We start from the raw sequence: 27,792 nt of genomic DNA on the forward strand, positions 1-27,792 counted from the left end.
GGAGGCAGCCGGGCTCGCCGCAGCCGCCGGCCGCGCCGGTGCGCAAGCCGGCCGCGCCGCCGCCGCCGTCGCAGCCGCAGCCGCAGCCGCAGCCGCAGCCGCAGCCGCAGCCGCAGCTGCAGCCGCAGTCGCATTCGCAGTCGCAGTCGCGGCAGCAGCAGCAGCAGCAGCAGCCGCCGCCGCCGCCGCCGGCGCCGGCGCCGGCGGCCGCGCCACCCGCCAGGAAGCAGCCGTCGTCGCCGCCGCCTCCGCCTCCGCCGCCGCCACCGCCACCGCCGCCGCAGCCACAGCCGCAGCCGCAGACGCAGACGCAGACGCAGACGCAGACGCAGCCGCAGCCGGCGCTGCGGAGGGTGCCGCCGCCGCAGTCGGCACCGCCGGCTAGGTCAGTCGGATGTACAGGGTGGGTCAGGACTCCCGGTCATGGAGCAGGGTGGGCAGTTGGCCAGTGCAGCTTGTCGAAACTGTCTCGTGTTTTAGATTGTGGGCGTGCAACACCACGGGGTAGCTGACCTTGGTTTATTTTCTCTTGCCGAGTTGACGGTCTGTCGTTTTGTTCCGAAAAGGTTAGATGTTGGTTGCCGCTTAGCTCTGCCTTCCTCACCGCCGTGGTAGGCCGCACTGGAATGCGATGTCTTATTCAGCTTCTAATGTGCTGACTGCGCCTTCTTTCATCAAAAAGCGCGCGAATAGTTGGCGCCCAACGCGGTGTCCGATCGCGTGCGAACGTTACCGGCGCGTGGAGCGGCGTCGCGGTGGTCTGACCTGCGCCGCTCTCCGTCTCCGCAGCGCCGGCAGGCCGAAGAAGTCTGACGCGGCGGCCGACGAGGCGGCGCCCGCGACCGCAGCCGAAGAGCCGCCCGCTGCTGGTGGCTCCGGCGCCAACAAGGAGAACGAGTTCAGCTCGGTGAGTCTGGGCCGGTGCGAACGGCGCGTGGCGTTGTGCGCGAGTCTACTTCCGTGCTGCCACGGGAAATCTTTGTGGGGACGGTGGTTTGTTGCTGTCTAAGGGGCTAGTGACTGTTCGCACATTGCTGGCGCGGTGTGGCTGCCGTCGGGTGGAGACTGTCTTTGGCGGCGTGGTGATGAGGATTTCCAGCAGTGAGAACACCTGCCCGTTTTGGCCTGAATGCCGTTGATGTGTTCGGCAACCCTGGCGCCTCCACTGGTTGTACGTGAGCAGGATGATGGTACAGGGCCCGGCTCCAGCGCCCCCGGCATTCCATCGCACAACAGAGGTCCCGCTGACCGGCCTGGGCCCGCCGCGTCCACAGCTGCCGCTGGCCACCACGCTCAGCTATGCGCAGATGGCGCAGCGGGGCCGCGAGAAGAACGAGAAGCTGGCGCAGGAGGTTAAGGAGCGCGACGTTAAGGAGCGCGAGGAGGAGAAGAAGGCGGCCGCCAAGCCGCCGCCGGCCGCGGCCACCGCCGCGGCCACTGCCGCCGCCGCCGCCGCCGCCGCGCCGCCGGCCGCCGCCCAGGGCGTGCAGCGCTCCAACAGCGCGCGTGAGTCTAACCGGGGTCGGCCTGCGCGTGCGCCGGTGTCGTGGCGGCGTGGTGACGCTGCCGGTGTGTGGGATCGATGATGATGTGGGCCTCTGCCGCTTCAGGGAGCCACGCAGCCGACTTTCGTCTGAGCCGACCCGTGACGGCACGGCCCTCGTGCCGGTCTGTTATCGTAAGTTGGCAGCAGTGGTGGGACGGGTGTGCGTAGTGTCCGTAGCGATGTGGCCGTCGTCGTTGGCCGGCGACCGCGTGGCCAGCCGTGAGCTCACTGTGGGCCCGGTGTTTCAGGCAAGCCGGGAGAGGACAAGCGGAGGCCGCTGCCCGAGAAACTGGAGCGGCCTGTGCGGCGAGATGTGCGTGACATTCGCGAGGTGCGGGACCCGCGCGAGGCGGGCCGCGAGCCGCTCGACGCGCGAGACGCTCGTGAAGTGCGCGACGCCCGCGAGCCGCTGGACTCGCGTGACCTGCGCGACCCCAGGGAAGCGCGCGACGAACGCCGACGAGTTGAAGACCGGATAGACCGGCCCATCAGGAAAGAGTGCGCCCGCTCGCCCAAGTGATATATACACCCAGTCTGCATACCAGTGATCCATTGTGCAATCGACGTTTCTCAATTGCGAAGAGGGTGCCTGTGATGCGGCGGCGGACGGGAGCGGCTGGCCGCCTGGCCGGCCGGCCGGCCGCCGGCCAACAAGTGCCTCACGTACGGATATCCACGGTTGCGCGCGGGGCGCCTGGACGGGCGCGCTCGTGCGCGCGCGCGCGCTGGCTGGCTGGCGGGCGGCGGGCGGGACGGCGCGCGGCCGACCGCCACCTAGTCCGACGGTTGTGCTCGGGGCGCGCGCGTCACGTGCCCGCTGTGTGCGTGTGTGCCAAATGAATCAAAAGTGGACGCGCTGCTCACGGCGCGCGCCGGCCCGCCGCGCAGCGCCCCGCCCCATCAGCTGGACGCGCCGGCGCGCTCGTATTTATACGGTGCGGATTGTGAGAGTCGGGTTATTTTTGACGAGCGAGGTGGCTGGCGCTCGGCGGCGGGACGGCCCCCGCCCCGGCCCCGTGGACGCAGCCGTCGCTGTTTTGTTGTACATAGACGGGCTGTGAGTTGTTGAGGATTTTGTCGTCTTGATTGGGTTGTGTCGCTTGGCGTGTGCGCCGCTCCGTTCCCCTCCTCTTCGCTCTCGCTGCGCTTCGGTCGCGCCTCCTTTCCGTCGCTCGGCCGGCCGGCCGGCCGCCGCCGCCGCCGCCGCCGTCGCCGTCGCCGCCACCGGCGGCACCGATCCCGATCTCCGCCCTCACCGCCGCCGCCGCCGCCGCCGCCGCCGCCGTCGTCGCCGTCGCCGTCGCCGTCGGACGCAACTCGGTGTAGCTAAATGTGTGTGTCGGTTGCGTGCGTGCTGGCCGCCGCGGCCCCGCCCCCGGTGGGTGTGACGTCCCGTCCTGCCCCGCCCCGCCTATCGCGGCCGTCACCGGGGGCGCGCGCGCTCGTTTGGGGATTGTTGCGCGGCCGGACGGCGCCCGGCAGCCTGGGAGGAGCCGGGCGGCCGCTGTTTTAACCTAATGACTGCTGATGCGTATACTGCCGGGGTCTGCCCATGCTAATTTTGTAATCGGGAGTGATTTGACAAATCCTAGGTTTGCTCTGGATTCCTCGCACATGCAGTTGCTCAGAAGAAGGCGTATGGTATGATATTGTATGATTTGTTTTACTAGTTGTGTTAATTTTTATATGTATATAAGTGAATTTGGTTTCGAGCGCAGCATATCCTGCCCCACCTACATTCGATCCGCTCTCTAGGGGAGACCGCCCCCGCCCGTCTTCCGCGGCTGCGGCCGGGGGCGGCGCGCGCCCGCTGGCCGGGCCGCCCGCCCGCCTGCCTGCTGACACTGGCTCGGTGCACCCTGGGCGCGGCGGCGGCCGCCGCGGTGGCCGCGCCACCACCGATGCTCTGTATATATACTGTGTAAGCCGGGTCAGTGTTGGCGCGCCGCCCGGCGGCCGCCGCCCCCCCTCCCCCTCCCCCCGTCCGCGGCCTTCGGACGCGCCGCCACAGGTGACCACGCCCGTGCTTAGCCCATCACGCAAAATCGGTCGTCGTTGGTGTCGTATGCTGTTCGGCTATGATTGAACTTTCCGTGCCTTTCAGTGGTAGTCCTGGTGCTGCGGTAGTAATTGTCGAGAACATGGGTCCCTCCCCGTTAGATTTTATGTCCGGATGTGTACCTGCCAGTGTTATCAGCTTGGGGTATTAGGTTCTGTTGAAATTAAGTTTGAAATAAACTTGCCTACAATATTGTGCATCAAGGCAGATTGTTTTTGGAACGCAGCCACTGGGCTTTCAGTTCGCATGTCATGTCGAGAGGTGTCGCTCATAGTGCCTGAGGTGATCAGATCGCCGATAGACGCCATCTTGCGGCGTTATTGAACCACGAACGCGCTCGCACCCGTCCGAGAACGAATCGTAGCTCTGTCACGTTCCGACGGTTGTTGGTGTTGACCGAATCCCATTTGTCCTGAACCCCGCGGCATTGCCGCATCAACTAGCGGCTCGCAGTATTTAAAAACGTCAAACTCTCTGACTGCAGAAAGACTACAAAGTGCTTGTGGGAGGAGCGCCAGCGCAATTTGGGCGAGGCGAAAGCGGGCGACGGTGTAGCTGAAGGATGGTCAGTCGTGTGGTCTGATCACTGGTGATCAATATGTACCCCAAAATCGTAACGCGTGAGTAGTGGTCCGTAAGCAGTTCGCATGCAAGATTAATCGATATCTTCCTGCCGAATGGAGGCGTGTGGTAAGACGCCCCAACAGATGGGCAGCCACGTTATCTGGGAATTAGATCGTTGATCAATCCCCGTTCGGGCTACGGTGCAAACGTCTTTTGGACACGATCATTCCAGTGCATGGACGTCCATTTGCTCATTTTATGTTCACTACGGTTTTTTTCAAACTCGTCTAACCTCGCGTCATTGTTATCTAGTGTCAGCCGCACCACGAGTCATCAGGAACGCAGCCAGGGTTTTCTTAGGGGAGGGGCCGGAGCTCGGTGGTTCCGCGTCAGACCGGTTTCAAACTTTTTACAGGGGGCCATATATGGTCAGCCGCCAAAAATATCGGCCCAGGGGAAAGGGGGCGGGCCCCGGGTTACCCCCTTGGTTCCGCCCCTGTTGCTCACGTTAGCACCACGCCCACGGTGTGGCGATGGTTCGCCTACTAAGCCTAAGGCGGCGCAGCGAAAGATAGGCCAAGTTGAAACGGGTCGAATAGCAGCCGCACGTTTTTCGCAGATGCTTACAACGTATTTATTGGCTGACGTCTCTGATTTGCCTTGGTATCTGAAGCAGAAGCTGGCATGACGGTGTACACATCGGATCTTCCGGTCGATTACAAATTGGACCACCGCGCCGCTGCATGACAAAAGCATGACAAAAGGCGGTCAACACTGCACGGCGTATGATTCGCTTCACGGACCGCTCCACAGCGCATCCCACAACACCAAACCAGCCCGGCGGAAACAAAACACCGAACAGGAGCAGTACACACGCCTCGTTCCACACCACCTGCTCTAGACACGGTAGACGACCGCGAGTGGATCACAGAATCAGCAGCAAAACAACGCGTCCCGTCACCGACGGCGTCCGTTATCCGCTGTAGTCTCAGGTGTGACGTCATCGCCTCCCGTGGGGCATCAACAGCTGAGCCTTGTCCAGCGGCATCGGCGGCAGCCTGGCATATAACGTCAGTAGGATTTCACACGTGATGCCATTAGCAGGATTCCGTCGCCGGCCGGCACCAACGACCAACCCCAGTATGACGTCATCCGCAGTGTTCCGTCACTTCGCACCAGCGGCAGACCCCGGCGTGACGTCATCAACAGCAATTCATCACCAGCACCAGCTGACACCCGCAGAGACCCCGATTTGACGTCATCAGCAGTGCTCCGTCACCAGCGTCACCTCGCACCAGCGGTAAGCGGTGGCATCCGTGTTGCGGAAGAGCAGCTGCCTGCCGCCCGACTCCAGCAGCCGCAGCAGGCCCTCGAGCACCACGAACCCGGTGCCACGGCCGCCCGCCTCCGACAGGCAGAAGTCGCCCGACGTCACGTGGCCGATCACCTGGCGGACGGCGGCACTGGTCAGCAAGTCACGTGAATAGTCTGGCACACAGCGGCGGCGGCCAGCACGTCATGTGACCGATCACCTGGCGGTGGCGGCCAGCACGCGCTCATGGCGCGCCCAAGGCGACAACGAGGCAGCGGCAGGGGGAGGGAGAACGGCAAGTTGTTCAGCCGGTCATCAGCCGGTGACTGATGACGCAAAGACACGTGAATCGCGACGGCCCGCCAGAACTGGAGCACCTTCAGGGGCGAGACAAACGTCCTCCCCGTGACCTGCACAGCTCAGCCGCCGTGCCGAGCCCAGCCGCACCACCGGTGACCCGGCACTGACCTCCCGCTGCGGCTGCACCTCGGCTCCGGGCAGAAAGAGCCGCTCCATGGCCTCCGTCTGGCCGCGGCGCTCGATCGCCAGCGCGTCGCGCGCCGCCGCCGCCCGCTCCGGCTGCTGGCGGCGGCGGCAGCGCTGGCGGCGGCGCTTCTCCAGCTGCTGGCGGCGCTGCCAGGCATCGCGCCGCGCCGTCCGCTCGCCGGCGGCGGCGTCGGCGGCCGGCGGCTCGGCCAGCGCGGCGGTGGCCGAGTCGCCAGCCGCTGGCAGGCAGAGCAGCGCGCCGGCGCGCGGCACGCCGCGGCCCGCGGCGCCCAGTCGGACGGCGACCAGCCGCGCGGCGGCGGTCGGCGGCAGCTGCGGGCGCCCGCCGCTGCCGCCGCCGCCGCCGGCCGTCAGTGCAGCGCTCAGCAGCGCCAGCGTGGCGCGGTCCCGGCAGACGCGCACGGAGCCAGCCTCGATGGCACCCTCGGATGGACAGAGCCGACGCAGCAGCCGCGGCCACGGACACTCAAACGGGTCGGGCACGGCCAGCTTGGTGTAGCAGGGTCGCTTGGCCGGAGGGCGCCTGTCGGACGGCGCAGGGGAACAGACATGTGACGGTGACGTCCGCAGCAGCGCAGAATGCCGCACCAGCGGTGACGCACGCAAGTGTACGCAGAGGAACGCATACGCCGCGGAGTTTATTCCACTCGAACTTCCGAACGCTTGCCTCAATAACAAAGTGAAACGATCACCATTATCTCTCAACGAAATAACATTAGCTAAGAAGAAGTGAGAAGTTACGGTAGAAGCAAGAAGTTGATACATTTTAACATCAAATACATTAACTTCTTCCACCCACTCAACCATACTTAAAGTTCAGTAAATTCAATGCGCCAAGGTGCCCAAACTACCTTCCAAACATGCTTGAAGAACAAGGTGTGCCTAAAGCTGTTGAAATCTGGCCGGAAGCACGGCTAGCAGGTAAAAACGGCATCCATACCAGCTCAGCAGCTAAGAATGGGAAAGGCAAGCCAGCATGCTTTACTTGTTCGCGCTTCGCATACTACGGGGCGTGTGCAAAAGACATTCCATCGATATAGGGCGTCATTTGTATACTAAGATTATATTAGATCACATTAACTTCATATATGCTAACTTTATCTACGAACTTAACACATCATGGTTAAGCTGGCATTTTCACACAGACACGGGCATCGACTAAAAACAAAAACGGACGGTATCACAAAGCCATTCAAACACGGGTCCGACCAGGACTGGAGCACTTGAGGGTGGACTGATAATCTTGAGATCCACGTTGGGATCACCGTTACCGCAAGGAGAGATACGCAAGAACCCCATGGGGCATGACGTCCAGCCCCCCCCCCCCCCCCCCCATCCCCCGTGCCATTGGCTTCCGATTATGTTGCATGGATGGCTTCACCAACAAAGCAAAACGACCTTGAGCTACTGCAGCAATGCTGTACACTCATTTTCAGCCTTCGAATGCGTACAGTTCCTCGACTGTCAGAACAAACAAACTGAACCTAATTTTAGGAACAAGGGCAAGCTTCAAAATGACGAGTAAAATGTCGAGCTGCTGATCCCAATTGCCCGCGATTCTTACAATCACGGCCAACATTACTGCATACACTGGGGTTGGCATTACGTTGTTGCAGCACCGGCGACGGTCGGACCCGCGCCAGCGCAGCACCCAGCGGTTTGTGGTGGGCCGACACCCGGGTGGGGCCCAGTGAAGAAAAGCTCAGTTGGGGCTACAGCTCAGTGAGCTTTTCAAACGTCCCGGCCAGTCATCTCCGTCAAGCCAGATGGCGCCGCGGCTCACCGCAAAGTGCACCCTTCCGACAGCAATATGGGATCCAACAAACACGCAAATGCATGCCCCATATCAATTTAACTTCACAGTCAACACGCACTGATCGCGCAAGCTTAAGACCCCGTCAACAAGTGACATCATGTCTGCTCTCCCAGCGTCTGTGGCTTACTTGAAGTACTCCAGCCGCCGCTGGGTCCTCTCCTCGGCGTCCCACAGCCGGCCGGCCTCAGAGTCTGGGAACTCGGCCGGGAACCGCAGTCGGCCCATCTCCAGCGCTGGCGGCCAGCACGGCACCAGGTCAGCGGGCCGTCCGGGACCGCCCGACGGCGGCAGCCCCGCTGAGCGCCGCCTCCACGGGCGTCACCCGGCACAGCTGGTGCAATGCGCCATGGTCCGCGTGGATGTCACAGGACACACACTCGGCGCACTCAACATAAGCCGTTTGACGCACGTGACACTAAAACAAATGGTAAACATTGTGATGTTCTGCAACACGCCACTACCAGTAATCAATATGTGTGTTCCGTGCGCTGAGCTTGAAGGATGCTTAAGCGATGATACTCGGATACGGCTTCACGCCTTAAAAACGTACTACGCATGATCGCAGCCTGCCAACACTACAGTAATGGGAGGAAATATCGCAAACGTCTACGCATATGCTAGAAGATATTTCTCGCCGGGCTCAGTCCTATAACCCGTCTTACTCGTACCTGTGCCAACCAATGACGACTTTCCTCCCCCCCCCCCGCCCCAAGCGATCACCAATTAACTTTCGCCTTATCCCAATATCACCTCCAATCTGCAATGCAGCCAAAAATTTGCATGCGTTTGTCTCATCCACCTGAGTGTGTGTTTCGCAATCCATGTCGACATTCCGAAAGGTATTTTCAATCTTCCAAAAACGAAACCAAGGGCGAATGACAAGCTCTCATCCAAATACGTCGTCGTGGTAAAAAAAAAAATACAATGTCTGGCGGTACGACGGGCCGACACCCTTCCACCCGCCAGCGGGCATGTCCCACATCCAGCGCCGACTCCGGATCACTCAGCCTCTGCGACCTCTGATCGGTCCACGGCACCAGCGGCGCGAGCGCGGGACGTGCTCTCACCCATGCGGTCGGTCTCGCGGAGGGCGCCGGCCCTAGCGCCCTGGTACTGCAACGCCACCCAGAAGGTCATGCCCCAGCCGGCCGGCAGCACCAGATCCCAGCCTGGGGGTGGGAGGGGGAGGAGGGCAGGTCAGCCGGCGGCTCAGTCTGGGATGTCGCCGGCGGAGAGGGCAAGGTCAGCTGACCCCAACACGCCACCGATGTACGGGACTGAGTGACGGCGAGTGAATGCCGACGATGACTGGAGTTTTGGGGCACAAGGCTGAGTGAGTGTACATAAATCCAAACGCCACATGAACGGAGACTGGAAGACTGCAATGCAGACCGGCCGACTCTAAAATCTCCGATTGGCGTTTCCCCACATCAACGCCCTACCACCCAACACACAACGACCTGCTGAAAGGACACTCTTCGCGATAAACGTCCATGGGGCGGGGGGGGGGGGGCACCACCGCCCCAGCTGCCGGGCCGCTGTCCGTTCTACCGGCGCGGGTCTCACCGGGCGGACTTGAGTTCTGCATCAGCAGCACGGGCACGGCCGGCAGCCGGAGCGCCTGAGGCGTGGCCGACGGCACCAGCAGCCGGCCGCGCGCTCGATTCAGCTCGCAGTCGGACACCTTGCTGCGCGTGGCGCGGCGCCGCGCGGCCGCGTCCCACAGAGCGGTGTGCTCGGCGCCGACCGGCAGCTCGGCCAGAGGCTCGTCCGTCGGCTCTGGCAGGGGCGTGCGGCGTTAGAGGCGGGGACATACGAGGGAGCGGTGACGCAGCTCAGCAGGCAACTGTCGGCTGACCGCGGCACATTGCGGGCCGGCACTGGTGGTACCGCGTCACCAGTCACACTTTATAACTCCGCAAGCCACGGCTTTGGTTTTCCAGCACGTCACATGCGCCCCAGGTCCAGATAATTACTACACGAAACTCGAGTCCGTGACCGAAGGTCGTTCAAAAACAAGCAGCTAGAGCGCACAGGGTTTTAGTTTCAGTTTCCAAGCTAACACAACGACTGTTTCACAGGACCCTCTGCTCCCGTCCATGCAAGGCCTCTCGGTTCACATCATGAGCTTTCAAATTGCATACGGTTGTCCCGCCATACCTTAAGCCGTGACAAAAACTTAGATTTTCAATGCTCACAAACCCGGATGACTAAAAGCATCGCCACTACGATATCCCGCAACTCTCCACCCTCACAAACGGCACCGGGGCCCCTCCTTCTCCCCCCGAACTGAGCGCGTCTCACCGCGCCAGACCGTAGCGTACCTTCGGGTCTGAGAGCGGCCATCTGACGGCGCCCGGGGGTGAGCCGGCGCGGGTCGTCCACGACCATCCCCAGCACGCAGCCGGCCGGCAGCTCGGCCGGCGACTGTGCCTGTCCCACCGCCCGCCAGAGGGCGCGCTGTCGCTCCAGGCATGCCGCCGAGACCCCGGCAGACGAGGCGTCCGCGGCGTCCGCCACGCGCAGACACGCCTGCAGCACCGCCTGCGCGCCGGGTCCGCTCAGGCGCAGGCGCACCAGGCGGTCACGCAGCTCCGTCAGCGCCACGCTCCCGTCGGCACCGACGTGGCGTCGAATCACATCCAGACGGCGAGGCGCCAGCTTCAGCCGGTCCACGTTCTTGTGCGGTGTGCCGGCGGGGGCCGCGGCGGCGTCGCTGCTGCCCATCGCCTCCGCGGGGTCCGCGGGGGCTGCAGCTTGACCGGCCGGCGCAGGGGCGTCGCCGCCGCTGTCCATCACATCACCGGAGTCGGCCTCGGTCGCCGTGGGGTCGCGCTCGGCCTCCAGCGGGCCGTCTGGCACCGGCTCCTCGCGCGGCTCGGCAGGCAGGTCCAGCACGCGCACTAGCGCCGCGCGCACCGCCTCGTAACCAGCCGGATGCACCCATAGCCAGAGAATCCGCTGCCGGTCGGCCTCCCCGTCACCACCGGAGCCGGAGCCGGAGCCGGAGCCGGAGCCGGAGCCGGAGCCGCTGACGGGCTGCCAGAGGAGGCCGACCGGCGCCAGGGCGCGGTGCGGCTCCTCAGGCTCCAGCAGCAGCAGCCGGCCCTGGTGGCGGCCCGAGAGCAGGTGCGGCGCGCCGGCGGCGGCGGCGCCCAGCGCGCCCAGTGCGGCCAGCAGCCGCTCCTGCGACCCGCCCAGTTCCAGCTGGCACAGGTACGAGACGTCCTGTGGCCGACCGGCGGCAGGGTCAGGCGGGGAGGCGTGGCACTTATCACAAGACGGGTGCCCGGGCTGCAGCCACGAAGCGTCGCTCGCGACAACCGGTCGCAAACGCATTCCAAAAGTAATAGCATTTAGAGACGCAAACAATCAGATATCGGACGTTCAGTGTTTCCCAGAATGCAAATGAAGGTGACGCGAGCTAACTGGTTTCAAAAAGAAGCTTAACGATGATGTGGAAACGGGACACTGTGTTTGTCCGGATTTAATTGCATCGCCTCACTAGTTCATACTACTTGACCTACTCTTCTCAATCGCCTGCATCTAACCCAAACAGCCTGAGTATCACGACCGGCAGTTCGGCTGCGTAACACAGCGTTGGTGTTTTCGGCGATCCTTTGTGCACAAGACAGTGATGGGCCTCCCCACAGCTCTCACCTGCACCAGACGGTGGTAGGTCTCCCCACAGCTCTCACCTGCACCAGACAGTGGTGGGCCTCCCCACAGCACTCACCTGCACCAGACGGCAGTGGGCCTCCCCATGGTTCTCACCTGCACTAGACAGAAGTGTGTCTCTGCCACAGCTCTCACCTGCACCAGGCAGTGGTGGGTCTCCCCAGAGCACTCACCTGCACCAGACAGTAGTAGGCCTCCCCACAGCTCTCACCTGCACCAGAGAGTGGTGGGTCTCCCCACAGCTCTCACCTGCACCAGACAGTGGTGGGCCTCCTCACAGTTCTCACCTGCAACAGACAGAAGTGGGCCTCCCCAAAGCTCCCACCTGCACTAGACAGTGGTGAGCCTCCCCACAGCTTTCACCTGCAACAGACAGAAGTGGGCCTCTGCCACAGCTCTCACCTGCACCAGACAGTGGTGGGCCGTGGCGCGGTACGCCGCACGGAAGCCTTTGTCGGTGGCCCTCTCCGGCAGCCGGTAGCCCCAGCGGCGCACCATGTGAAAGCGGCGCGCGTGCCAGATGTGCGTCTCCAGCCAGACGTGCTCGCGCTGCCGCCGATTGTACTCCTGCAGCAGCTGGCTCGGCCGACGACGGTGGCGCCGACTCGGCCGCTTCGACACTTTCAGTTGCGTCATGTCCCGCTGTGAGGCGCTTACGACGTCAAGGGTCCGCAGGCGGCACTCTCATTGCATTCGACAACTTTTGCTGCGTTCGAGCCGGATGCAGCATATACCAAAGAGCAGCCTGCCGTTTATGCCAGGTGCCGTGTGGTCGAGTGCCCATGGCGTACACTGATATGCGCCAACGCCCGCGCGTGGATATAGGCCCAACAGTGATAGTCAAATATCGGAGGTGACGACGCTGCATCAACGCAACGCCACGCCACGGGACGGGTCGGCCGCTGCCAGCTTCCGGCAGGCGTCAGGTCGGGCCCACCACGCCATAACGCGGGTGCCGCAACGCCAGTGAAATTAGTACAACCACAGCCACCGAGCTTGTGTGTTGAGCGCGCAACTAAGTAGGGGAAACTCGAGGCAAAAGAGTGATTCTGAGAGCGGGCATAGCAATCCGACCAGCCCCACGCCCCCTCCCCCCCCCCCCGCCGGCTGTTGAGACATGGGGCGGCTGCTCGCGCTCACCTGCTGCTCGAAGACCTGACGCAGTCGCACTGGAAGCCGTCTGGGGTCGTGGCTCATGGCGCGCCGCTGCATGTGCCGCGGCAGACGCTGGTACGCCATCTTGGTGCGGTTCGGGTTCTCTGAGGAGTGATGCATGCTGGTATAGATCATGTGGCGCGCACACCAGGATAATCCGGCGCGTACGCCCGGGGAGCACTGACTTATGATGGATGGTGCAAAATGTGAATGGTGAGAGCCAAAGATCGTGTTCTGTGGTCTGTATCGCGGGAGATATTGCACCTGGTATGGCATATATGTAAATGTTTAAATACAATAACGAATAGCAACTGTCACATTTGCTCTTTGTTCAGCAAGCCACATAAAGTTGGCAAGCTGTGCCCAAAATCATAGGATGTACCATTCCACAGTGCCCATGTGGCATCAGGAAATGTCATCATCAATCTTTTTACAACTTTGTGAGGTGTGTATCATGTTTCAAACTAAATCAGTCTGAAGCTGCAGGTGCAGCTGAATTATGACCACAGCAGACCTGTTGATCAATTCGCAGGCACCATGGCCATGCTGGCTCATGGCTGGCACTGGCATGCTAGGACCGAAGGCAGAGTCATGCACATTGTGCACAGACAGGCTTCAGTGCCAGGAGTTGTTGGTGACTGCAGTTATCAATGGAAGGTGATGTATTTTGTAATAGTGACTTTCTGTCATATGGGATAAAGTAAGAAGAAGATGAACAATGTGGAATTAAATTTGGCATGACAAAACATTGCATAAAGGCATGAAGACACAGGCTGCTGGTAGATATGCTACACCACAGATCTCTCCATGTCACTCAACAACAAAAGTGAGCACCTACACCGTGATTTTGCATCCTAGTATCTTCTTAAACAGCCTTTGAAAATGCCAAGCACACCTGTAAGATCTTTTGACCTGTTTACCAAAGAGAACAGGCCATCCAACGTGCTGATGCAGCTGACTTGTCATATTACAGCTCGTCGGCATTACATTCACGACATGGCCCGGAGGAGAAAGGCACCAGATTCTCACCAATGGCATCAGTCAGCCTTTGTATCTCATTTGCTCTCTCTGCTGTCAGTTCAAGAAAGCTGATATTCTTTCCAGTGAAGACAGGTTCTTCTTGATGAGAGCTCACTTCCATGCTTGATACTTCAGTATATCACTTGTCCAATGCACACAACACAGCCAATCTCCACTGGAAGAGGGTGCAATATATGTTAGTTGTAATCAGTGCCCACCTTGCTTTAACACTACCAACAGATGTTGAAAGGGTGAGGTGATTTAAAAAGGGCAGATGAATTGTTTTGGGATTTAACCATTATTATTAAACAGCATGAGTACTTCACATGCTATTAAGAGGGAGATGCAAATACCACATTCCATAGGGGCATAATAACACTCAAACCTACTAATGATGTCTCCAACCATGACACATGACACATCCATGAAAACATACCTGCAACAAATGTAAACCAACCTTGCTAGTACTAGGCTGGTAACATTCATCCTACATACATGTACAATCCCAGCATGGACTGGTGTGTCCAATCCAAACCAATCATAGCTGGATAATGCTGAGGCAAGGTGACATCACAAATCAACTGGAAAAGCTTCTTCACAGGGTTCTGCACATGTCAACATTTTTGGGGCTAATTTCCATGATACCAGACATGCAGTCATCCTGCTTTCCATGCTGCATTCTCTTCCCATGATCAAATAGCAGCTATCCATGCAAGGAATTTAAGAAATATCAAGTGATCTGCACTATCACTATCTGTATATACCATGATATTTGCTTATATATATATATATATATATATTTATGGTGATCATAAGAGACTTTTTTAAAAAATTGTAATTACCTGATTGCAAAGGGTGCTAATTCAGGTCACACCATCAGACCAACTAAATGTTTTTCATGCCAAGAATACCCAGCTCATGGATTGCTTGCTGCACACTTACAGCTACCACAAGATCTATGACTAGAGGCATATAATTATGTGCTGCAAATTCCAGGAAATCAATTATATATTGCCTGAATGCTTTCAGAAGTAGATGTACACTTCCATGCACATTTTCACAGCATGCAGTTGGAGTATGACTTGCTTTTGCCTTACAAACGAGCTTGCGGGACATATGCAATACCATGCGATAAAGAGGACAACCAGCAAGTCATAACCCAGATACACAAAACGCAAGCACGCTATCCAAAGAAAAAGATCACACGCTCGCATACTCAGTTCCCAGGTATCAGAATCAGGGGTGTTATACGCAGGCAGCGCGTGATTCGGCGGCGGCCACCATCGAATCTTGTGCGTCATTTTCGCTGTAATTAGGAGCTAGCAAATGGCGTGCCGGATGGGACAGACGAGAGAAATAATGTTCAAGTTGACAAATACCGCATTATTACAAGCAGTCTACTAATTCCTTTGTCGAATTCAACTCGGGCTTAGAGACGCACAAGTTTCTAAATATTCGGAAAGGCCGCACAAGCTTGCAGATGCTGTTTCACTTAAGTTACGCTCCAGTCTGCTTACCATTAGTCAGAGAAACGACAGGAAACAACAGTTTATTACGGACATTTTAGCAGCATACCATATGTTTGATTGTCATCCCAATCTGGGATCGTTTTTGCGCGGAGCACATTTTAAAATGCGCGCCATTACAGATGCGCAGGCAGGGGGCACAGGGGCACGTGCCCCCTGAGGTCCCGAGGGGCCCGATGGATCGCTCGAAACTCATGATTAAGGGCCCGAAAAGCCAGCCAGGGGTCCCATTTAGGGGCCCAGCCCGCAGGGCCGGGCACTCAACTGCAGGTCAGAAAGCCCTGTGTGCCGATCAGAGGTCCACTGAGTCACTAAAGGCCAATGTTTTGGTCAGGCACCACCAGCGACGCGCAGTCGGCTCCGTGGCAGCATGGGTCTAAGGGCCCATTCCAAGCAGGGACAAAGCCGGAGCCAGTGTTTTACATTGCTTGGGCCTCGCAGCGAAAAACAGGGGCTCTGTGTTGTCAAGGACTTCCGAGTCGGCCAGAGGCAGTGTTAGAAGAGGTCCGAAGAGCCTAGAGGGCCCACCTGGCCCGACGATCGACGGCCCGATCGGAGGGTCCTTGATTGGAGGGCATAAAGGGCTGGTCGGAGTCTTGTTCAGCGGCCCCGGCCCGCGGGGACGGGCCCTTAAATGACAGTCAGAGGGCCCTTTGCGCCGATCGGGGACCCTCTGACCCGATATGGGCCTATATGCCGGTCAGGTACCACCGCACCACATAGTCGGCTCCGTGTCGATATAGGCCTGAGGACCCACTTTTCAATCAGCTATTGTAGCGGTGGACCATATGTGGCAATAGATCATGCCCCAGGACAGTGTTAACGTAGGAAAACGTTCACGGCTCAGGGGTGATGCGTTAGCCCGTGGACGCGGTGGGGTGGGACGCGGTGGTGCCGACGAGTCGCACGCCGATCGTGTTGCGGGTGGGCTTGCAAGGTGTATAAGAGGTGCTGCTCGGGGCGTGTGGAGAGAGTCTCTCTGTGGGCGTCGTGTGCGGCAGTTCGCCGTTGTGTGTGGGGTGGTCCAGCCGCGATGTGACCCACAATACAGCTATACAGCCGGGGCCAGTGATTTACATTGGCCGGGGGCCTTGTACCTGTCAGGGGCCCACAGCGCCTAACTGAGGGCCCCGTACTCCCAAGGGCCCGGAGCCAACCAAGGAAAGTGTTTGATGAGGCCCGAAGAGGGGTCCGGGCGACCCACCGGAACCGGCTATCAAAGGCCCGGTTGGATGGCATAAGGGCCCGAAGTACTCTCTGTAGGTGTTATAAGGAATCGCGGCCCGTAGGGCCGTGGTCTCAAATGTCAGCAAGATGATCCCTTGCACCGATAGGAACCCCCGAGACAGAGCGGTCCTTTATTTCGGCCAGAGATCACAAACAACGAACTATCAGCTGCGTGTTGATATGAGCTCTGGCGGCCCATTTCTCAAGCGGGGACAAGGCCAAGCCCGCGATTTACACGGCTGCGTTCCTGTATCGTTTGGGGGCCACAGTGCCTAAAAGGGTCATTCTGTGTTAACAAGGGGCCTCTCACCGGTCAGGGGAAGATTTGTTCAAGAGGAACGTGGCCGGCAGCCCGAATAGCGGAGGGTCTTCTGCGTTGGTCAGGGCCTTCTGGCAATTGAAGAAAACAAGAAGTTATGATGACTTGTAGCGGTGGACCATGCTCCGGGACCGTGTGTGAGCATGTAAGGCGAGTGGGGCGATGGCTCATGTCTGAGTGAGGGGAACAATCACGGCTCGGGGCGGTGCGTCAAGATGGCGCCGGCCAGTCGCTCGCAGATCGTGTTGCGGGGATGAGCCTTGGAAGGAGTACAAGAGGTGCTGCTCGGGCGCGTGGGGTGGGTCTCTCCCCGTCGGCGTCGTGTGCGGTAGGTCACCGCTGCATATGAGGCAGTCCGACCGATAATTCTTTTCATCATCGAATACAAGCTATTTTGGCCAGAATGCCCGAGACCCCGGCAGCGGCTGCAGGCGGTGTGACGACGTTCATCACGGCTGGTGGCGCAGCGACGCCAGCGTCAGCCAGCGGGAGTGCCAGCGGGAGCAGGACCGTCACGCGGGATGGAGGCGGGCAGTTTGACGCCCGGCTCATCCCGGAGTACGATGGATCGTCGGACGTCGTGGAGTGGTTTACGCGCGCAGCGGTGCTGTGCAGGCATCGCGGCGTGGACCTGACCGGCGTCCTGCCAGCACGGCTCACGGGCGGCGCCTTCGCTGTCTGGCTGCAGATGCCGGAGGCATCGCGGGACTCCGCGGACGCCGTGCGCGACGCGTTGTACAACGCGTTCGCCATGGACCGCCTCGCGGCCTACGATGCCTCTGCGAGCCACCGTCTGCAGCCTAGTGAGTCTGCGGACATGTACCCTGCAGACCTGCGCCGGCTCGCCACCCTGTTCGCCGGAGTGCCTGACAGCGCACTCGTCTGCGCATTCGTCTCCGGCCCGCCAAACGAAGTCCTCAAGACGATCCGGGCCGGCACCCGCGCGGAGGCGGTGGACCTAGCGAGCGTTCTCGCACGGGCACGAGCCGTGCTCAGCGATGAACGCGTCGCTGTGGCAGCGGCCGTGGCGCATGCAGAGGCGCCTCCACAAGCCCCAACGACGCGCTTGGCGAAACGCCCACTGCGAAGCTGCTGGACGTACGGTGAGTCGGGCCACATCGCCGCCGCCTGTCCACAGCGTCGGTCGGGAAACGAGTCGGGGGACGCCGCGTCAGCGCGAGCGCCGTCTCCCCGCCATTAAGGGGCCCGCTGCCCATCACCCGGCTGGAGGTGAACGGGCGGATGGTCAGCGTGCTGGTGGACAAGGACTGTACGGACACGCTCGTGTACACTGGCCGCTGCGAACAATGGACACCGCGGGCGGTGAAAATGGCCACGATTAACGGCCAAGAACTCAGATGCTGCGGGGCCGGCAGCATAGTGGTTAACACCAAGGACCGTCGGGTGACGCTCGAGGTCCTGGTAGTGCCGGACCGACCGCTGGGTGTTGACGTCGTGCTCGGCATGAGTGGCATCACTGCCCTGGGAGGCATCAGCGTGCGGACGCCGACAGACGTGCGGTTCTGTGCGGCGGCAGCTGTGACCCAGCGAGGCCTGGAGGTGGACGCAGTCGACGTAACGGCGAGGTTTAGCGGCGAGCAGCAAGCGTGGACGGTCGCCTGGAAGTGGACGGATGGTACAGGTCCAGAATGTCTACGCAACGTGGTGGATGAGTATCCTGTGCCGCGGACGCGTGACAGGCGTGTGACGCGGAGATCAACGCATGGACCAGTAATGGCTGGCTGATGCCGTACGACAAACAGGTGGCTGGACCGCCGCGCGGTCTGGTGCCGCTGATGGCGGTGCGGCAGACATATCGGGATAAGGTGAGACCTGTCCTGGATTATCGCGAGCTCAACAGCTTCGTGACGGCCCACATAGTGGACGCGGACGTCTGCGCCGACCAGCTCCGAAAGTGGCGGCGACATGGGACACGCGTCGCTGTGGTGGACCTGCGCAAGGCGTACCTGCAGCTGCGCCTGGAACGCTAGCGCTACTGCCCGACACGACTGGGCTTTGGGCTCAACGTCGCCCGCTCATCATGGATGCTGTCGTTTGTGCAGTGCTGGCGGAGGACGCCGACATGCAGCGCGCCGTGCTCCCACACGTGGACGACCTGCTGGTCGACGAGGACATCGTGAGCGCAGACCGCGTGGTGCGTCACTTCGCTCGCTTCGGCCTGACCTGCAAAGCGCCGGAGCGTGTAGCGGACGGCGCGCACCTGCTCGGCCTGCGCGTGCAGCTGGTGGATAGGAAACTGCACTGGTCGCGCGACAATAGCGTCGCTGCACCACCGGAGCAGGTCACGCGGCGCGCTGTGTTCGCATGGTGCGGCCGGCTGGTGGCTCATCTGACCGTCAGCGGCTGGCTTTCCCCTGCTGTCGCTTGGTTGAAGCGCAGGGTGAATGCCGTCACGCACGGATGGGGTGACGCCACCACGGACGTGGCACTCCTCTCCCAGATCTCTCAGACCGCAGACAGACTGAGGACGAACGACCCGGCCCGCTGCCCGCGGCGCCTGACAGGTGAAAAGGTCATCGTTTGGACGGACGCCAGCGCCATTGCTGCAGGTGTGGTTATCGAGAGCCCAGACGACGGTGTGGTCGAGGATGCCTGCTGGCTGCGTCCTGAAACCGCGATGTCAACACACATCAACATGGCGGAGCTGGATGCGGCGGTGTGCGGGATCAACCTGGCCATAGCCTGGGGGATGAAGACCATCGACCTCCGCACTGACTCCGTAACAGTCCATCGGTGCATTGACGACGCGCTGAGTGGCCGCGCGCGCCTCCGCGCCAAGGCACATGGCGAAATGCTGATTCGACGGCGCATTGACGTCAGCCGGCAGTTGGTGGATGAGCTGAGCCTAACGCTGACAGTCGCTCTGGTGCGGTCGGATGAAAACCTAGCGGATACTCTGACCCGTGTCCCAGAGGAATGGCTGCGCGGGACTCAGGTAGACGACGATGTGTCAGCTGGGATCCTGGCACGCACCGGGGGTGCAGGTGCCGTGGGACGTGACAAGAGCGTGCGCATCGGCCCCAGGGCGGCAGCTGCCGCCGTACATGATGGTGCTGACGCGGCGAAGGGCAGCAATAGCATGGACATCGAGACGCGGATCATGGCTGCACACGGGAGTGGCGGCCATCAAGGAATCCGCCTGACACTGTACTTCGTGAGGTGCGACGTAGCGCGGGAGGCGTCGCGAGCCGCCGCACGATCGGTTGTAGGTCGGTGCGATGTGTGCCGGTCCATCGACCCAGCGCCACCGCGGTGGCGGCATGGCTCGCTGCACGTCCCGACACATGGACACGTCTCGCGATAGACGTGACCCACTACCAAGGTGGATCGTATCTGTCCCTGATTGACTGCGGCCCGTCCCGGTACAGCCTGTGGCGGCAGCTGCGCCGTGCCGATGCAACGGAAGTCGTCCAACATCTAGAGGCGATCTTCCACGAGCGCGGCGCGCCGGCAGAAATTCTGGCGGACAACAACACGGTCTTCCGTGGCCGTCAGATGGCCGCTTTGGCGTCAAAGTGGGGCACAGCTCTTCGCTTCCGGGCCGTCCACGAGCCAGGGGGCAACGGCATCGTGGAGCGCAGTCATCGCACGATAAAAGTGATCGCTGCGCGACGACGTTACGTTGCATTGCAGAGGCCGTGCACCCGTACAACATCACCCCGCGTTCTGGCCACTCTGCCGCGGACGCACCGGCCGCTGACATTTACCAGTGCCAGATGCGAGACAGCGTGCAGCCCAGCCAGGGTGACACGGCCGATGACTCGCAGAGGTCACCACCGGCGCCAGACGAGGCGCGGCAACTGCTCAGCAGCTCCACGTTCCAAGTTAGTGACCTCGTCTGGATGCGCCGCCGTGGTACGCGATGTACGGCAACATCCCGTCAGGGCGTCGTCACGCGGATCGTGTCATCGCAAGTGGCCAAGATGGATGGCGTACCGTGGCACGTGCGGGATCTGCGGCCTCGGTACAGCGATGCATCGCGATGTGACGCCAGTGACAAGGAGGACGACTGACCCCTATATCTGGCCGCGGACCCGTCACACCAGGAGGCCTCTGGCGCAGTCGCTGACAATCCGGACAACGCGGAGCACGCACCGACGGCGACTGGGATGGAACCGGTGGGCATCCAGGCCTGTCCTGAGCAGCCGGCGGAAGAAGTTGCGACGATGCCGCTGCAACGCAGCCAGCGTGTGCGCCGGCAACCGAGCCAACTTTATGGTGTGTCGAGTGATTGGATAGTATGAAACGTTGGTGTGAGTGTATGATCTTTGAAGATCAGGGGTGGGTGTAGCGGTGGACCATGCCCCGGGACCGTGTGTCAGCATGTAAGGCGAGTAGGGCGATGGCCCATGTCTGAGCGAGGGGAACAATCACGGCTCGGCGCGGTGCGTCACGGTGGCGCCGGCCAGTCGCTCGCAGATCGTGTTGCGGGGATGAGCCTTGGAAGGAGGACAAGAGGTGCTGCTCGGGCGCGTGGGGTGGGTCTCTCCCCGTCGGCGTCGTGTGTGGCAGGTCACCGCTGCGTGTGAGGCAGTCCGACCGAGAATTCTTTTCATCGTCGAATACATGAGTGCTCACATTGAGGTAATAGAAGAGTCCTGTGCCAGTCAGGGCCCCAATACCGAACGGTGGGCCCACCGTTCCAGCAGGGCCCCGTCAAGCCCAAGTGGAGTGTATGTGCCAGTTATTTGACCACCTGCAAAGATGTTGTGTTAATGACGTTCATGCGTCGATCCGGGGTCAACGACATGGGTCACAAGGCCTCCTGCATCAGGGAGCGGACCAATGTGATATGATGCATCCCTCAAGGGGCCTACAGATCAGCCAGGGCACGCCGCCCCGTGTCGCCAGAAGAACGCCGGAAAACGCACCGCGGTGGGACAGAATGGCCCTTTAGCTTTAGACCGAGAGCAACAATGTGTCCCGTAGCGTTGTACTCAAGGGACCCCTTTACTGGCAATAAAACTTTAAAGGAAAGGGTCTCTAGTGCTCAATGGAGTTGGTCGAAACGAGTTCAAAACGCACAAGGCCATCCCATGTTTCCCAGAGAACGTTCATTATTTGTAGAATCGACTAATGAAACAAACACCATCGAAATGTTTGAAGCTGAGCGCCGGGTGCCGATAGTGTGGCAGTTCACGCGCCTGCGTTAACCACTGCGTGTCCGAGAAACCACAGGAACCCCAATGACACGGCCGTAATCTCGGAGAGCAAGGAAAGCGAAGACTTGGGTCGCAGTTTTCGTAAAACCGAACGGCGTTGGCCACTGCATGTAATGCCAGGGGGTGAGCGCCGAGTGCTCAACAATGACCATAGTAAAGTCATGTTTCTGCATGCCTTTCAAACTTAACTTAGCAACACTACAAATACAAATTTCGTCATGCTGTAAAGACCGAAACGCTTTTGTCACGAACCTAAAAGCCGCACAGGTGAAATATACGTCCGTTACAGGGGCGGATCTAGCCTGGAGTTTTTTTTTGGGGGGGGGGGGGCAACCGTTCGTCGCCAGCTGGCTGATGTGGGATCCGAGGGCCAGTGCACGGTGCCTCTCGCGAGTACCTAGTAGGGGCACCATTCAAGCACCGAAATGCGTTTGAATCTGCTATTTGCAGCGTGCATGTTTACGAAGCTCATAACCCTCATTTTGAGGTATTATTTTGTTATTATGTATTTTCTATTATGTAGCCTATTATTTTGAGGTACATCTTTTCACGTAAGCAGACGAAACTTTTATGAAGTTCTGGGAATGCTTTTTTGGGGGGGCCAAACCATACTCTCAGAGTTTTGGGGGGCCATGGCTCCGTGCCCCCCCCCCCCCGGATCCGCCTATGGTCCGGAATGCTTCTAAATGTACGATTTGGTGCCCAAAAGCATTCAAAGGTGCTTCTTTCAGATGCGCCACCATTTCCGTGCACCTGTTGGCCACGGCATAGTGTAAGCCGCAAGGCCACCGCTGTGTGGCCTATGGAGACTGCAACGCCTGGCGTCGAGGTTTTTTATTTCCAAGGTGTGCGAACGTGCACGTTCAAAACTACGTTACATACATAGTTCCACTGATCAATTTTGGCTGTTAAAGGCATCCGGACAAATATGGCTTGGCCATGTAAATACAAGTTGCTGACCGATTTTGATTTTCAATCTACATTCGCGGAATCACTGCTATTTCTGCACAACCCAGATACAAACTTTGACAAAGTTTGTGAGCTCTATCGGTTTAAATAATCCTCTGCACCATTGTAAAAGGAAAAGCGTCGGCGAATTACCTCAGACAGTCAGTCATCGCGTGATTTTCTCAGTTAAGTTACCATAAATTTAAGGCAGAAGTGAACTCGCAGTAGCGCCTGGCCTATATTCCAGTTTTCGGTGAAAACGGGCTGTGCATGTCATCACAGGAAAAATCTCTATAGCAATCGGGCATACCCGGCGATTTTTGGGGATTCCTTTATTAACTGGGGCTCTTTGTCAATCCTGTGCATCTCTTGCCAAGACCCTGGCTGCGCTCCCGCGTCATTATATACGTCAGCTATGCCGAAAACAAGCGAGGACGTGGCAGATGATCCTAGGTCGACGTACGTACTTCCTTGCTCTCACCAAACTCCAATTCCGAAGCCAAAACGTCCATAAAGACCGGCACGTGTCTACTATAAACATATATTTCAGACAGAAGCATAAAATGCGATATATCAATACAGGGGGCGACATTGCCTCCCGGGCAACCGGCATATATAGCACTAAACATACCTGCGCCAGGATGCCGCCCACCGGCGGTGCTGCGCATCTAGTGCCACCAGAAGACCGGCCCTGTGACGGCCGGCAGCCTCGGCGCACAGCACGCGCTCAAGCGTGTCGAGCTGTACATCGCTGCCCTGTTGCTCTCAAGAGCCTCGCGGTAACGCACACCAACCTGAGACCTCAGAATATCGGACCGCGCCGGCGCACGCCTCCCCGCCCACACGTTCTACCACAACACATCCATCATATTCACCGCTGGCCCAGCGCATACGGCTCCTCCAGCGCGTGCAGCTGGCGGGCCATCCAGTCACGAGGTCCAAACAAAAGGTTAACTAGTTCACAGCTCTGGGCGCGCTGACAGAAACGGTAAAATCGGCCCTCCGCCGCCGCCGCAGCTAGCCGGCGACGCGGTGTTCGCCACTGAAAGACTGACAACGGCAACGGAACGCAGGTCCGCGCGGCGGCACGGGCGAGACTGACGGCAGCGGCACCGACGCCGCTCCATGCACACGATCGGGGTGCGTGCGTGTGTGTGGGTAGGGGGGGGGGGTGTCCGCGTTCATGCACTTCTCTCGTGCGTCCCCACCGGCAGCGGCTCGCGCTCAGCAGCTGGGGGCCGCCGCCTCCGCATGGGGATCAGCAGCCGTCCACAGGCGTCAGGCGTCCTCCTCAGCCGGCCCGTCAGCACACGCACGAACAGACCCTCCGACGACCAGCGCGAGGGTGGCGCTACGTGAACCTAACTCAAGCGGTGACTGGGAAGCCCTGAACTGCGACGCCGCCATGCAATCCAATCGTGGCGCCGCGCCCGCCCCTCTGACGGCTCAGAACATCTCTCGATGCTTTGAGCGACGGCCCCCCCCGATACATACAGGGCGAAACCTGCAACCGGGTCGCACTTTTGTCACACAATGAACCAAACAGCACCTACTGATTATGCTATGCAGGGCATGACCAGGCAGCGGTACCAGGCAGCACCACCAAGCAGCACTACCTGGCAGCATGACCAGGCAGCAGTGCCAGGCAGCACAACCAGGCAGCACTATCAGGCAGCACTACCATGCAGCACTACCACACAGCACTACCAGGCAGCACCACCAGGCAGCAATACCAGGCAGCACTATCAGGCAGTACAACCAGGCAGCACTACCAGGTGGCACCACCAGGCAGCATGACCAGGCAGCATTACCAGGCAGCAGTGCCAGGCAGCATTACCAGGCAGCACTGCCAGGTGGCACTACCAAGCAGCAGTGCCAGGCAGCACTACCAGGCACCACCACCAGGCAGCAGTGCCAGGCAGCATTACCAGGCAGCATGACCAGGCAGCACCACCAGGCAGCACTAGCAGGCAGCACTACCAGGCACCAGCACCAGGCAGCACTACCAGGCACCACTACCAGGCAGCGACTCCAACCAAATGGTCAGCTGGTGAAAATATACATTAGACAATATGACAAGCAAGCCTGAATGACACACCATGGCAAGTCCAGGCCACCCGACAAGACCCGCCAGTGACCGAACCATCCTCGACGGCCACACCAGCCTCAGTTCAAGGTTCCCACCGCGCTGTCCTCGACGGCCACACCTGCCTCACTCAAGGTCACGTTCCAGGCCGAGTTGGCACGCGGGCGTCTATTCATTGGACACCGCCCTGCTGCGGCACTAAGCAGGGGTCTGGCAGCTCTTGGCCATCCCAGCGCAGGGGCGTTGCCTCCTGCACTGTCCTGAGGTGGTGTCAGCCAAGTGGGTGAAGTCATGTCAGGTCAGAATAGTGGCTCGCCTCTGTACAGGGGTTCAAGCATCAGGTCATGTCAGGTCAGCGAAACGAGGTCAAAGGCCAGCAACATACATCGTCTCTGCGCGGAGCACACATCAGGTAAACAGGGCCAGCCACCTCTGTCCAGAGGTTACACGAGGTCACATCAGGGCAGCAGGGCAGGCCATCTGCCTGAAGGTCACACCAGGTCACACTACGTCAGCAGGGTAGGCCGCCTGTGCGGAGGTCACGCCAGGTCAGCAGGGTGCGTCGCCCCTCTCCGGAGGTCGGAGGTCACAGCGGGCGACGTCCGGTCAGCAGGGGGAGCCGCCGGCGGCGCCGGCCGGCCCCGACGCGTCGTCCTCCTGGTCGGAGCCGGTGTCAGCCTCCATGGTGGCCGCGATGGTCCGCAGGCTCCGCACGCCCGACATCAGCTGACTGCCGACCAGGGCCGGCGCGTCAGCGCCGCCGCACCGCCCAGCTCGCCCACCCCACGCATCGCCGTGGCTCGCCCGCCCGGAGGGCGCGGCCACCGCTGCTGCAGCAGGCATGATGCCAAACACAAACCTTGATCGTGAGAGGCTCGTAGGAGTTACAGTGCAGGGCGCGGCGCTGCTGGTTGGGAACTGGGTGGGATGGCACAATATCACATGCTTGATATTTGACTAAGGGAACAATGCCTCCATGCCGGACGTCTCTACCAAGTACAAATTCATTGCTAAGGACAACACCAGTGTGACCACTGACCACAGGCCAGCCAAGTACACAGGTATTCATGAACATCTTTGCATTCTCCTTCATACATCCCTACCATCACCATAGCGGTCCTCAACTACCATCCGTCTTAAGCTTTCAACCCACCCCATCTGTCAACGACCCCTGCTGCTAACTGTTGGCTGCCTGCCAGTCATCGCCAGTCACAAATTATTTGTTCCCGACTATCAACAAATTCAACAACCCCCGGCGGCCTCGACAACCTCCGACCATCATCGGTCATCTGCCGCTATTCGTCGCCACTTTGAGCCGCCGCCGGTCATCGCGCGTAGCTCGCCACCCAGCTGAGCCGTACCTGATGAGCTGCTCGGCGCCGGTGGCGGCGGCCACAATCTGCCCTGCCACCTGGCGGGAGGAGGCGGTGGCGCCACCGTGGCGGCGCAGCGCGGCGTTCTCGCGGCGCAGCGCGCGCACCTCCTCCTGCAGGCGGCCGGCGTCGGCCGACGCGCCTGTAGTCACACCCGGCCGTAGCTGCTGCTGCTGCTGCAGGCTGCTCGACCTGTCCGACGGCCGGGGGGAGGGGGGGAGGGGTCAGAGGAGAGACGCGAACGGACGATAGTGCTGCCGACGGGCCCGCAACGCTCAGAGGACGCTGGAACGCAGGCCGCCGGTGCTCCAGACGGACAAGTCCGTCAGCGACGCACGGAATGTGTTTGGCGAGCATGGTACATGGTTCAGGATGCAGGTGTTGACATTATGACCCTCGGGACGGCGTCGCTGGTCAATAGATATCACCCTTAACTTCCAAGGCCAAATGTTCGACAAGGAATACAGAAATCAGACACGTTTGGTCTGCCGATCATTAATGCATGGACAAACCTTCTTCTCTCATACTGCAGCTGCTGTTGCAGGCGGTCGATGTCTCTCCGCAGGCAAGCGTTCTCCCGCTCCAGCTGTGGCACAAACGCGTTGTCAGGCATGCTACTTCGCTGAACACAGCTGGTCCAGCAGCTGACGAAACCTGGCACGAGCGCCCTTCGTACACAGCAGACATTCCAGCATGCCGAACAGCGATAAGCAAATTTCAAACATAAACACGTCTCTTGCCCGACCACTGAACAGACAAACATCGCCAGGGGCACGAGAGGGCGCCGTGCTGGCCGGTAGCCGACACCGCCCCGACTGACCCGCTGCAGCCGCTGCGGGCTGGTCGGCTCGTGCGGCCGCGACGGCCCATGCGGCGGCGCGCCGTTGGTCTCGCCGTCGCCGTGCAGCGTGCCCATCGGCCCGTCCGACAGGAAGTCCGGCAGGCCCTGCGGCTGGGCAGCGCCGAGCGGCGGCGCGGCGGCGCCGGCCGCGCACGACAGCGATGTCGGCACCTGCGGAGGCGGCGGGTCATGTCAGGGGTCGGGCGCTGGCCGGCCGGCGCTTGCTGCGGCGGCGGGTCATGTCAGGGGACAGGCACCAGCCGGTTGGCACCTGCAGAGGTGGCAGGTCATGCCAGGGGTCGGGCGCCGGCCGGCTGCCCCTGCAGAGATGGCAGGTCATGTCAGAGGTCGGGCGCCGACCGGCCAGCAACAGTCGCATACACCCGACCGAACGACCCACTGATAGCAGGCATTAACACATTAAAGCCATTGAAGAACAGATGGTGTTGCACCTACTTACAACCTGACAGACTTCTGCATTATGGTAGTGGAAGGTTTGTGCTCCCACCAACTAAGGCTAGTGAGCGGGAGTGGGCAAGCGACCGAGAAAATTACGCATGTCTGCCAGCGGCTTGCCCTTAACAAACAACACTGTTCTGTAGCATTGACCCCATGCTCGGACCGGTGCTGGC

General features: G+C 60.3%; 2 protein-coding genes and 1 long non-coding RNA gene across 3 annotated transcripts; 1 reads left to right on the forward strand and 2 right to left on the reverse strand.

The window, feature by feature from the left end:
- The first annotated feature begins 347 nt into the window (after positions 1-347).
- LOC119105273 (zinc finger CCCH domain-containing protein 13) lies at positions 348-3,504 on the forward strand. The gene is made up of 4 exons (XM_037228741.1): positions 348-385; positions 790-907; positions 1,275-1,506; positions 1,795-3,504. The coding sequence occupies exons 3-4, from the start codon at positions 1,308-1,310 to the stop codon at positions 2,064-2,066; spliced, it is 471 nt and encodes a 156-aa protein (XP_037084636.1). The 5' UTR covers positions 348-385; positions 790-907; positions 1,275-1,307; the 3' UTR covers positions 2,067-3,504.
- A 1,260-nt stretch (positions 3,505-4,764) lies between these two features.
- Pop1 (POP1 ribonuclease P/MRP subunit) lies at positions 4,765-14,187 on the reverse strand. Its single transcript, XM_037229020.1, has 12 exons — positions 14,115-14,187; positions 13,667-13,832; positions 12,592-12,741; positions 11,885-12,099; positions 10,976-11,032; positions 10,129-10,681; positions 9,371-9,583; positions 8,872-8,973; positions 7,932-8,037; positions 6,352-6,511; positions 5,950-6,006; positions 4,765-5,616 (listed from the first exon to the last, which is right to left on the reverse strand). The coding sequence occupies exons 2-12, from the start codon at positions 13,776-13,778 to the stop codon at positions 5,431-5,433; spliced, it is 1,911 nt and encodes a 636-aa protein (XP_037084915.1). The 5' UTR covers positions 13,779-13,832; positions 14,115-14,187; the 3' UTR covers positions 4,765-5,430.
- Positions 14,188-26,476: 12,289 nt separating this feature from the next.
- LOC119105276 (uncharacterized) lies at positions 26,477-27,174 on the reverse strand. The gene is made up of 3 exons (XR_005095042.1): positions 27,140-27,174; positions 26,832-26,905; positions 26,477-26,511 (listed from the first exon to the last, which is right to left on the reverse strand). It is a non-coding gene; the product is annotated as an uncharacterized LOC119105276 (long non-coding RNA).
- Positions 27,175-27,792: the final 618 nt, after the last annotated feature.

This window comes from Pollicipes pollicipes, unplaced genomic scaffold, assembly GCF_011947565.3.
Source record: "Pollicipes pollicipes isolate AB1234 unplaced genomic scaffold, Ppol_2.1 Scaffold_6138;HRSCAF=7277_pilon_pilon_pilon, whole genome shotgun sequence".
NCBI lineage: Eukaryota > Metazoa > Arthropoda > Thecostraca > Pollicipedomorpha > Pollicipedidae > Pollicipes > Pollicipes pollicipes.